This window comes from Myodes glareolus, chromosome 15 (genome assembly GCF_982192425.1).
Source record: "Myodes glareolus chromosome 15, mMyoGla1.1, whole genome shotgun sequence".
NCBI classification, from domain to species: Eukaryota; Metazoa; Chordata; class Mammalia; order Rodentia; family Cricetidae; genus Myodes; species Myodes glareolus.
This window is the reverse complement of record NC_142040.1, coordinates 4584302-4597344: the sequence shown is the minus strand read 5'-3', so window position 1 is coordinate 4597344 and position 13043 is coordinate 4584302. Positions and strand designations below refer to the sequence as shown.

The window sequence follows — 13043 nt, the reverse complement described above, 5'->3', positions numbered from 1 at the left end:
GGAAATAAACGTTGACAATGGAATAGTAAAAGTTTATTTTAATGCATATTAAGGATGTAGTACACTGATTTAAAAAAAAAGAAATTATTTTATCGAAAGTAAAAATTATGCCAAAAGAATCCTTTAGTGTGATATTTAAAACAAACACAAAAGCTGCTCCACACTGCCTATAGGAAATAAACACAAGGGAAAGCTAGCATTTCTTTGGTAATCAAATGTGAGATTACAGCCATTGTTAAGCGAATATGCTCCCTAAGACTTGTACACCCATAAGAGTACAGAGGCCTCAGCTGAAAGAGCACAGCTTCCACAGCCAACTCGGCTCAGCTTCTGTAAGAGACACTTCTGAAGCTGACACTTTTATACTTTCATAATTTAAATTTTCACCTAGAAAAAATATTCTCACAAAACCTCTTCTATGATACAAAATGATGCAAAATAATACTTTAGTATATAGTAATTTTAAATAACTATTCTGTTGGCTATTTGACTGCATAACAAATCAACTTTAACAAAGAATTTAGTAGTAGCACTGGCTTACCTTCAGAAAATGGGCAAGAGCCTTTGCTTTATCTTTTCTTGTTTCTTCACCCATGAACCAGTATGTCAACCCAAGCTGATAATGATATTCAGCAACTTCAGTGTCTTTCTCAAGTGCTCTCTGGAAACTAAATAACCAAGCGGGGGGGTGGAAAGAAGTATTAAGTGTGTCTGTGTGTATGTGTATCTCTGTGTGTGTATCTCTCTCTCTCTCTTTCTCTCTCTCTCTCTGTATATGTGTGTATGTGTGTAAAATATAAGGGACTCCAAGACAGAACAATCGAGTTAGGTGATTCAAGAATTCCATATCTAGAAGATGAAGAGACGCCTCAGGGTTAAGCACACCTGCTGCTTTTCCAGAGGACCTGGGTTCCCAGTACTAACAGGAAGACCACAAATTGGATCTCCAGTTCCAGAAACTCTGACACCATATTCTGAACTCCTCAGGTACTAGGTACACATGTGCTACACATACATACATGAAGGCAAATCACTCATACACATAAAATAAATCTAAAAAAATTCCCAAATCTAAGACATTTCACTACTTCAGGATCTAGACTATAATAAGCAAAAAATGGTATTACTGAAAGAAAAGCTTTAAGAAGCATAGTGACCTTTTAACACTACACATGCTCAGAATATATACCAAATATTACACTAACTAAACATTATGATCAGCTAATTAGACTAGAACCTATCACAGAAAATGATAGCTCCTATGCAACAAGTGAAATGAAACACACACACACACACACACACACAAACACACACACACCATAAATCTAAAAGTGGAACTTCATTAAGGCCACATCAAATTTTTAAGAAAGAGCCAAGATATGAATGGAGCCCCAGGCAATCTGTCCACCCTTACCATGCTTCTGCTTGCAGATAGTCCTTCTTAGAAAAATGAATCAAACCCTCAAGTGCGTGGACTTCGGCCAGGACAGGGTAAGAAGCTTGAAGGTCTTCCATGATCTGTCAAGAAGATACTTGTCAATTCCTTATCCCAATAAAAACAAACGGGGAGCTGGGGAGACAGCTCAGTGGTTAAGAGCACTGGTTGCTGTTCCAGAGGACCCAGGTTTGGTTCCCAGCACCCACGTGGCAGCTGACACCACCTATGTCTCCAGCTCCATGGGATCCAACACCCTTCCCTGACTTCTGAGGACCCCAGGCATGCACACGGTACAAGACACATGCAGGAAAACCACCCATTCACATAGAATTAAAAAAAAAGTTATTTTTTACATGGCTTTGACTTTTATTTCTCAGTTTGTTGTTTAGTTTTCATTTTATATTTTATTTGATTTGATTTTGGGTTCTTGGGACCAAATCCAGGGTCTTACATTTTGTAGGCAAGCACTGTAACACTGAACTAAACTCCTAGAACCTTATTTTAGCCCTCAAATAATGTTCCATTTGAAAGACAAGCACCAACCTTCACAGCCTTGTCTACAGCACCAGTGTTCAGATAGGCCTGGCCTTGAAGAACCAGCAGTCGTGGGGTATTATCTGCATCTGAAACCTAGAAAATGATTGACAGCTGCTACAAGTCTCTCCAGAAAGCTGCATGGGTGACTGTTTTGCTTAAAGAACAGACATAAATGAGCTGATTATGACAGGGTGTAATCAGAGTTCCATTGCTATCCAGATTTTTATTCTTTAATCATTTAACTGGAGAAACTTCAAATACACAAAAAAAGTAAAGACCAGTGTAACAACCTTATAACATGCTCATTATCCAGGTACAGAATTATAAACTCAAAGGCTATGTCTGTCCGTGTTTATATCCACCCTTTTGCTATACCTTTCAGATGAATTGATAATAAATATCAGGCATTGTAATTCTCACCTGTGATATTTCAGCATGCACACTTAAGATAGTCGTTTGTAAATGGCAAAAACACTACCACTCTCAAACCCAAAGTCAACCATGTAGTTTTCAGATGATCAGATTTCCTAGATGCCTCATGAAGAATTTGAGCAACTTATTTTAGCCAAAATTCAACTAGGGTACATATATCTACAAGGTCCCCTTCTACCTCTCTGCTTTCTTTTTTATAACTTAACTGTGAAAACACAGACCATTTGTCAGAGTTTCACAAAGTCAAGACATGACTGAATGTGTTCTCATGCTGTTTGATGCTCTCCCTGGTCCCTGCGTCAACAGTAGGGCTAGACCTGGTCTAGCAACAGTGTGCTATGTGTATTTGTCACGGTTGTGTCAGGTTACCATTTTCTCTGTGGAAGCCATGGATCCCCAATGCCTACATCTATTCATTTATTAAAGATTACAAAGTGACTTTTAGTCCATCACTGTTCTTTACAATATCACCTAAAATAGTCCTGGAGGAGCCTGTCCTCCCCTCCTCACCTGCTCGGCTATCTCAAAGAGCAGTTGGTAAGAGAGGCACAATAAATGCTTTCCCTCTTTCCAGTTTGTTCCCTAATAACAGCCTGTGAGGTGCTTTTGCAAGCTTGCTGGGATCTTTTTCTTTGTGGTAGTATCATGCACACATAAATTCAGACATATTTAATCTGTGTTTCTCTTCGGCACATGTGCTGCTGCCCTCAGTGGTCAGCTCCTGTGTGTGTAGTGTGGCCCTTTTACAGTGTCTGTTTTCTAGCATAACATGATGTTTATGATCAACTTACAAATTTTCTGTCTCAGATATGGACTCTTACATTTTTAAAAAACTTTTCATTGTGCTTTTTGTATATGTCAAGAAAAGGTATTGGAAAGGTATCTATAAAACATCTAAAAAGATACATACTAAAGACCGACAAGTAGAAAGTACGGTATTGAGTTTTTGTGGTTTTGTTTTTGGAGACAGGGTCTCACAGTGTAGCTCAGGATGGCCCAGAATTCATAATGTGTCACAGGTTGGCCTTGGACTCATAGTCACCTTTCTGCCTGAACCTCTGTGCTGGGATTACAGGCATGAACCAGCACATCCAGTGAATCACCACAACCTCCTACATAGAGTTCCTAAAGAAGGCCAGCAGCTGCTGCTACTTTAAAGAAAACAAAAATGCAAAATCCTTTTAAATACACAAAGCAATGAAGACAAAAACTGCAGTAACTAATATATTTGACAAAACTCTTTAAGAAACAATGTGGCTAAAATTTATGATCTGCCAGTTATGTTTTCTCACTAAGAAATTTCAAATTAAACCAAAAGTCTTAAGAAAACAGTTTGCTAATTAAAAACAGCAACATCTGTGACGCAACCAAGCCTTACATTCTTCAACATGAAGCTATGAAGTCGCCACTCGACCAATGATCTGTAAAACATTTTCTGAAGGAAAAAGTTAAAGCCCTAAATTGTTAATAATCAAGTGTGCTACTGCAATAAGACAAAAACAAGATGAGAGAACAGGCACTAAAATCAAACAGATTCTTCACCTAAGATACCACCTGAAGATCCAGAAGTAGAACTCTCAGCTCCTTCTCAAGCACCATGTCTGCCTGCATGCTGCCATGCTTCCAGCCACGATGGACTAAACCTCTGAACTGTAAGCCAGCCCCAATCAAATATTTCCCTCTGTAAGAGTTGCCATGGCCATGGTGTCTCTCTGTAGCCGTGGGAACCGTGACTAAGGTGAGCAGGTTCAAGAGTGTGGAAGATTTACCGGAGTATAGATACTGAACGTGCATCTACAACTCGGAATTTATGATGTAAGCATTTGGCATGGAGAGACGGCTGAAGAGGAAAACTCAGACCACCTACCTGATCAAGAACGCGCATTGCTTCCTCTGAGGATTCACAATCCGAGAGCTTGAGCAAAGCCTCTGCTTTCAGGAGAAGACAAAGATTCTTCTGATGACGATGGCCACCCGCTGCACCGTGATGATCTATGCTCTTAAGTGCTGATAAGATTGAGGACATGGAACTCAATTTCAGCATTTCAGTTTGCTTGTTATTTATGAATGACATACAGTCAAAGAGACGGCTTAGAAAATAATGGTGTTTTCCCAGCCTGACAATCTGATGTCAGTGCCCAGAACTAAAAGATAGAAGAGAACCAAATCCTGGCAGTTGTCTTCTGACTTCTACACTCATGTAACGGCACGTGCACTTGCGTGCATGCACACATACACAAAGAGTTAAATAAATGTTTAAAAAAACTTTTAAAGAATGACGTATGGGAATAGAGAGATGGCTGCTCTTCCAAAAAGCCTAGGTTTGACTTCCAGCACCCACAGGGCACTTTACAATCACCCACAATTCCAGCTCCAGGATATCCCCTTCTTCTGGCCTCCACAGCAACACATGAACATGATGCACAGACATACATGTGGGCATTCCCATACATATAACATGAGATCAATCTTAAAAAGTTAAGATTTTCTTAACTTTTTTAAAAGAATAACATAAACACTGCAGATATAGTAAGCAAAATTTCTAGTATATATAATACATATTATATAGAGAGATAGAGAGAGAGATGAATAATCCAATCACAAATAAACTTTCAAATTCTTCTAGAAAGATCAGAATTTAAAACCAAACACATGAATTTAAGACCTCTATTTTCACACGGTAGGAATAAAATTGATGGTGCTTAAGAATATCGTTGGCTCCCACAGGGCAGGAAACCCTGACTGCTCTTAGGACTGGAGAGGGAGGAGGAGAGGGAGTGGGGGGAATGGGAGGGTATTGGGAGGAGGGAAAAAAGTGAAAATTTTTATAAATAAATAAATAAGTAAAAAAAAAGAATATCGCTGGCTACTAGTCCTCTGCCTCTAGTAAATTAAGGACACTGGAAGGGAAAATAAGTCAGATTAGAATGGACTATGTGGTGCTTCAAAAGAAAATGGCCCCCAAAGGGAGTGGCACTATTAGGTGTAGCCTTGTTGGAGTAGGTGTGGTCTTGTTGGAGTAGGTGTGGTCTTGTTGAGTAGGTGTGGTCTTGTTGAAGTGGGTGTGGCCTTGTTGGAATAGGTATGGTATTATTGGAGAAGGTGCGTCACTGTGGAAGTAGGCTTTGAGGTCTCAATATATGTTCCGGCATGCCCAGTGAGAAAGACCACTTCCTAATGCCTGTAAGATGTAGAATTCTTGGCTTCTTCTCCACCACCATGTCTGCTGCACACCACCATGTCCCACCATGAGGATAATGGAATGAACCTCTGAACTGTAAGCCAGGCCCAACTGAATGTTTTCCTTTATAAGAGTTGCCATGGTCAAGGTGTCTCTTCACAGCAATAGAAACCCTAACTAAGACAGACTCTACAGACACTGGAAAAAGCTGAATTAGAATGAACTGTCAAATACAGAAGTTTGACAACCAACTAGGTCAGGAACAAAGAATCATCTCTCATCTATATCCATGGCATTAAGAACTCATGAAGGCCCTAAACATACCAGAAAGTTCCTTGTTGGAAAAACAGAACATAGCACCTATGCCCTCACCTTAAAGATATAGTAGCAGACATGCGCACAGATCAGGCATTTATTTATTTATTTTCCTCAGTACCACTTAAATTAACCACAAATTTAAAACAAAAACAAAAGGCTGTCTTTTTAAAATAGTCTCTCTTTCTCAAGTTAGACGAGAGCAAACAGCATTCGTCCTCCTACATATAAACACTAAGTACATAAAAATACCTTGGTTGCAAGAAAGAATAGCTTCCTTAGGTCTGTGCACTTTGGCTTGGGCTTCTGCTAGATGATACCAGCCGGCTATGCAGAGAGGGCTTTCTGTCAAGCCTAGGATGAAATAATCATAAATACCATGGGTTCTGGGAGTCGACCCCAGGTCCTTGTGCTCACAAGACAAGCACTTGACTGACTCATTTACCTTCCCAGCCCCATGCTGCCCCAGTAAATCAGATGACAGTTTCTATGCTAAGAGTTTTTCATGGGATCCTGTTGTCCTCAGGACACACTGTAAGCTTGTTAACAATGTTTGCAAGGCCATGTTTAGCCGCACTTCCTATCCTTTCCCATACCCACACTCCATCCTCAAATCTTACTGAACTACCCGAAACAACAGGTCTCCTCTCAGCTCTGCTGCTCCACAGACACACTCCTTGACCCAGTGTCCTCCCACTCACTCCAGCTGCCTTCTTCACTCCGTCAGTCACATCTCCAAGAATGTAAGTCTCCCAAAAACCTCCACACCTGAGTTGACTAAGTCAATCCTCTCTGTATCTAAGCTTCCTCAAAGTATCCCTACCATACAAAGGAAATCACCAGGACACATACGGTTGAACTTTTCCATGCTTTTGAGCTGAAGAGTGAAACTCAAATTTAATGAGCAGACTCCAGAGTATGTGTGCTCATCTTTCGTTTCACTTAGGTTTATCTCCTTACAGGAAGGCTAGAATTGTAGTCATACCAAATACCACACTCTGTACATTACCTTCCGTTAGGTGACTAACAGCATCTTCATACTTCTTGTCTTGTAAAGCTTTAACGCCTAAGCCAATGAGACCTGGACCACTTTTTGAATTCAGTTCCACTAGTTTACAACAATACTGCTGTCCCTCATCTGTCAGACTCCCTGAAATTAAAAGATAACATTACTGGCATTCATATATACATATATATGCATATATATATATACATACACTAAGTACACCGAATTCTTAACTACCATACCCATATACATAAATTTCAAAAGCTGTTTCATACATACTTTACTAAGTCCTGATTTAAGGAAATAAAAAAATAAAGTAGCAAATATAGAAGATATCATTACTTCATCAACATGCTTAAACACTGAAAGTTAAATAACTTTACAACACACGGACTCTGAAACTGAATTCATGCTCAAAGGTTTTGAAGGAAAAACCTACAGCTACTAGTCCATGGGCTGCCACACAGCCCGTGGCTTGCCTCAGCTTTTCCTAGTCAACTCTCAGCAGTAGCACCTATTCAGCCATATCAACTTTAGCATATGCATGAAACAGAGTATCTTATTGGTTCCCTGAGGGCAATAATACACAGATAGAGGCATGACAGCCAACCCTGAGGGACTTTCCCAGCATCCTGGCATCAGAGGATGACACCAAATGAAGACTCTGTCACAGTCCTCTTAGGTTTACAGGGCTAGCAATACACTGCACACATTTTTACCAAACTATTCTTGTCTATATAATTATTAGGCTTACATGTTAATTACAATGCTGCAATAACCTTAATTTATTTTAGTAAAATAATTTCGGTTAGAAAACATACATTTTGTTATAATTCCATTTTCTCCAACCTAGAAGTTCATATGCACCCCAAGTGAAAAATTTTATTTGTTTATAATTAATGAGGAGCATTCAATACTTTAATAAATTGTTTAATCACACAGGAAAATTCTGAAAAAGTTACTAAGACAGACAACTTAAAACAATAAGCAAGGGGAATAAATATAATTAATATTTTAAAAGACTTTCTTTTTAACATCTAATGTGAAATATATATGACCAAACCACATATGGGATCTCTGATTCAATAACAGAAATTAAAAGTAAATTATTTACATAAGGCCATTATATTTCAATGTATGCATTATATTAGATGAATACCAATGAATAATCTGTAAGTAATGTTACATACATCTCTGTCCCTGATCAACTAAACTAACCAATCCCTAAACAGAAAAACTTCTCCCTGAGAAAACTCCGTGTCTAAGAAGTCCTATAAAAGCCCCTCTGCCTGTTGAGTTCCAGGCTGTCCTTTCCCACCCTGGCAAAGGCAGCCACTCTCCTGGACTCCTTCTTCCCAGAGAAATCTCTTTCTTAAGAGTCTTGGATGAAGACCTTAAGTCACCTGTGCAGATAGAAGAACCTTGCTGAAACATCCTTCAGGAAACTGAGCAGAACAGAACCTTGCTGCAATGTTCCCTTGGGGGGGGGGGGGGGCTGAGCAAGGCTGGGCAGAAAACATAACAACTTTCTGCCAGAGCCTATGGGGATTGCTACATTTCTGCAGGGGCTTCCCCTTTAGCAGAGTGTAGCAGAAGAAGAAGACAGCTCTCTTAGGACAGTCTTTTAGGGGAACAGAGCAGAACTCAGCTGTAGAGTTTCTCTAGGAGAGGAACAGGATTGCTATAGCCTGCCAGGAGTCCATTCCCTCACCACATCCCATCTTCAGGTAGCCAGGCTTCCCATAGACAAGTCAGGACACCTCTCTCCGCAAGGCTGAGCTGCCCTCTTGTGGTGTCAGCCTCCAGATGTCCTATTGCGCTCTAGGAGGCCTGGCTTCTGGATAAGTCAGGACACCTTTCCCTCCAAGGCTTGTCCTGTTGCAGCTCCAGCCTCCAGAGCTGTCCTGCTGCGGCTCTAGGTATAGCCTGGTTTCCTGATAAGCTTTATTCCATTTATGCTCCTGCATCTTTGCAGATCCAGAGCTGTAACGCTCACACTCGCTTACATAAACAATTATAAAAGAGCTTAACAACACAATCTTTACTTCTCAAAAGGCAGTCAGGTCCTAAGGTTGCTAAAAACTAAAACCTCATGTATAAATTGATAGAGACAAAATAGCTCTATGGAACTCAATTTCCTAAATTATACAACAGCAAAAGTTTTTATTTTGTTTTGAAAATCATTTCTGACATACCAAAGAAACCAACCAATGAACTAATGAACACTAAAATTTTCACTTTTAAATCAACCTAAGTTTTGGAGGAAGAAAAAGTAGAATTTTATGGCACTCATTTCTTCATTTTCACCTGCATTTTCAAATACTTCTAAGACATAAAACCTCGTTGTTAGGGATATTTCCTAACCGAGCCTCTCCGCTGGCACAAAAAACTCCAATCAAATCAGATTAGACCGAATCAAAAATGCCCACGTTTAATGAGTGCCATGCTATTGGGTGCCCAGGAGCATGGCGGGGGGGGGGAGGATCAGAGGGAGAGCAGATGCAAAACCCGCAAAATCAGAAACCATATATCATGTCAGTACCCATCCCCCGTTCCCCCATCCCCAACCCCAACCCCAAGCACGCAAGCCTAAATACTCTTTAGTGGTCCTGACCTGATGCGGGAGAATTGTGTGTAATCTGTCAATCATATTTTAATTAAATGCTGATTGGCCAGGCAGGAAGTATAGGTGGGAAAACCAGACAGGAAATAGAAGTGATGCAATGAGAATAGGAGCATTCTGGGAAGCAGCAAGCTCCCTCCGCCATTCCTGCCCAGACGAGAAGCAAGATGTAACCTGCCCTGCTGGAAAAGGTACTGAGCCACATGGCTAACATAGATGAGAATAATGGGTTAATATAAGCTATAAGAGTTAACAAGAAGCCTGAGCTAATGGGCCAATCAGTTTATAATCTTATGGAGTCCTGTCTGTGATTTTCTTTGGGACTTGCCGACTGTGGGGTACCAGGCAGGACAGAAACCCTAACAAGCCAGCCCTCATGTTACACTGACCCTCCCCAGGGAAAGGAGGTAAGCACTTGGCAGGCTGGGAATTGGAGTCCGGACCAGGGCAATTCCCACTTCCAACTCAAAATAACATTCCAGACTCTTTGGAAATAGGGGTGTTAGAGGGCTGGGGTCTCACGTTTGACCACTTAGTATTTTTCATTGTCGGTGATCACACCCAGAGCTTCAGTCACGAATGCTAGCAAGTGTTTTACGCTAAGCTGTCTCCCTGGGCCTAAACATAAATCATAACTCTTAATGAAGTTGTTTTCTGTTTGAATTTAAAGAACCAAGCCTCCTTGTCCTCTTGTGTTTCAGCAACAATGCAAAACAAATCAAAAGGGTTATTTAGAACATACACACACACAAAAAAAAACCTTTCAACAAATGACAACTAGGAAAGTTATTCAAACTTCATTACATGCAGCTTGACAAATGAGTCATGCTGAAAATGGATCTTGAGCCTCAACACACAGAGAAAGACCCAGAAGTATGGAATACATTTGTCCTTGGAGGAGAGACACAGTGATTAATTGCTGTAAAGTTCTCTGCCTCAAGGTTTGTAGAAGCTCTTAATCTTCAGAATATATAAAGTTTGGCCTAGGATGATGAAAAGAGAAGTCATGTGCAGCTTTTCACTGTCCCAGACCAAGAACTCTGAGTCTTAGAACACATTTCAGTGCCTACCCATCCACCCCTGTTCACCATGCTACAGACCTACCTCTCAATCAGTTCCACAACCCAGGCTGGCCTCACACTTGGCATATGGCTGAACCCCAGATCCTACCACCTTTCCCTTCTAAGTGCTGAGATTACAGGTATGAACCACCACACTCGGCTTTTAAACCAGTAGGTTTTCTTACCAGTCAGTATAATTCTTTCAGGATGCCTTTATTAACTGTCACATACACACACATATGCACACACACACACACACATACACCATGCCCCTTAAAATAAACCAGGGTCTCTTCTACACTAGACAAGTACTCTACCACTTACCAATCTACTACATCCCAATCCAACTTTTATTTACTGTCTCTAAATGTCCACAGGATGATACTGGGTTTTGTTTAACAGTCAATGTTTTACAACATTTCATTTATGTTTCTGTTCTCTCCAACTCACTCTAGAGCAGGATCTAGGTAAACTCTCACATCCATTTTATTGCAAACCTCAAGGAATGATAGATAGGTGCACAATCTGATAAATGTTATGTGGGAAAGCATCTCATGTTTTCATACCCTAGTAATTCACATTGGTTGAGGAAGGAATACTAGGGCCATGTTTACCCCTAAACAATCAAGTTTTATTAATCATAAAAAAAAATTACTCAGCCTATCAGGAGAATCTTTTTCTTCCTGTCTACGCATCAGGGACCCCCATTGCATTGCTCTCTTACCTTTTCTTGGTCCTCACCCTTTTCTTCCTCTTCTCAAGTCAGCACCGTACAAGCAGCCATCCTCAGCCTTTTAGCCCTGGTCTTCTCTGATGGCAATCACTCTACCTCACTTGCACATGAATGATTTCCAAGCTACATGCTTAGCACTGGTTTGCAGATTCCCATTTACAAACAATTGATGGGCTCTGGCTACTTTTACAGATCCTTTCAAATGTACTTCTCACATAAACCGTCATGGTTTTTTCTATATTGAACTAACTTTTCCAAAGAATTAAACTTGAAAATAATTTTGCCCTTCCCTTTAAGAAGCTGATACATTTCCACTCACCGACTCCTTTCTACCACCACCATCATGTTCCCAGCATTCTTAGACTGCTCACTCTGGTCAGCGTCAGCCCCTCCTAAACATTATTAGCTCAAGCACTTGTACTTCACATAAAATAATTTACTCTGTACTTTCAAGATAGTGGAAAATATTCTCTTTGAAAATGAGAAAAAGATCCTACATGTTAGTGGAACTCCCGACTTCCCACAGACCAGGAAATGATACCAAGGAGTTATGGACAGAGGAGAGGGGGATGGGCAGAACACAAAGGCCACAGCCTACCCACGATAACGCAGTCACGACAGGCTACTGCAGGTGCCATTTCCCGTTCAGCTCCCTCACTGACTGCTGTGACCATGCTTATCTCAGTAGGAGCATGTGTGCGAGTATATCCCAGTCATCATAAAGCACCATATTCAGCACAAACACTGACAAGGACAGAGGACGTCATGAAAAACCATGGTGGTCAATGCACACAAGTACCTGCCTAGGTTACAGACATACACACTTCAAATGTCCCAGCTCCTCATAACCCAGCTGTTAACAACCACCTCTCTTCTACCTAAGTGCACAAAGAAGCAAGAGTATGTCACACACAAGACATTCTCCAGCCTGAATTTACTTAGTTCACTTAGAGACTAACAGCTCACAATACTGCAAATATTTTAAAAATTAGACCATCGCTATGGCATTAATATAAACAGTGTGAAGCTCAGTGTTTCCTTTTCATGGCAGTCAAGGTTTGTGAAATATAATCCAACCCATTCAGCCATTCCTTCTGCTGCATCAAACTAATCGGAGGGGAGGGGAGGGGAGGGGAAGGGAGGGGAGGGGAGGGGAGGGGAGGGGAGGGGAGGGGAGGGGAGGGGAGGGGAGGGTTGGGTTTCCGGCACCACAGCTGCACACCTGCCACCTGCACTCCTCGACTTGCTCCATCTAACATCAGAGAAAGTTCAAGGCATCCTTCAAGTCCCACCACCAAAAAGACTTCACAAAATTGTAAAATATAAAGCTGAATAATAAAAGAATTTCATTGATGAATCAATAGCTGTATAATCCATAAGTCTACATCACTCTTCTCTCCTGTATTTCTCAGACTTTCTGTAAGTAGTAACACTACATAACCATTTCTTTTATGTCCGGAAACACTGACATTTTATACAGAGCAAGCACTGAAGCAGTGCTTAACTGACTGCAATATCATTCTCATACAATCACACACCTCTGGGAAGCAATATAAAAACATTACCTGACTCAATCAAGTATAAACAAATCACTTCTAGTGGATATTGTATGGTAGGATAGATATTTATCATTCCTTCACAGGCCTTCTTCAACCTAGTTGTCTCATGGGGGAACTTGAAAATATAAAAGCGTAATAAGGTGAATTCCAACAGCAAT

General features: G+C 40.7%; 1 protein-coding gene across 6 annotated transcripts in view; it reads right to left on the bottom strand.

Annotated features, from left to right (window-relative positions):
* Window positions 1-13043, bottom strand: part of Skic3 (SKI3 subunit of superkiller complex) — a 100103-nt gene that overhangs the window by 59007 nt on the left and 28053 nt on the right. For all 6 annotated transcript variants that reach the window (XM_048424407.3, XM_048424435.3, XM_048424437.3 and 3 more), the window contains 7 exons: window positions 12892-13000; window positions 6913-7053; window positions 6156-6257; window positions 4275-4414; window positions 1982-2068; window positions 1415-1518; window positions 542-668 (listed from right to left, as the gene is read on the bottom strand). In XM_048424407.3, the coding sequence (XP_048280364.3) occupies window positions 542-668; window positions 1415-1518; window positions 1982-2068; window positions 4275-4414; window positions 6156-6257; window positions 6913-7053; window positions 12892-13000 (810 nt within the window). The remainder of the gene's footprint in view (window positions 1-541; window positions 669-1414; window positions 1519-1981; window positions 2069-4274; window positions 4415-6155; window positions 6258-6912; window positions 7054-12891; window positions 13001-13043) is intronic.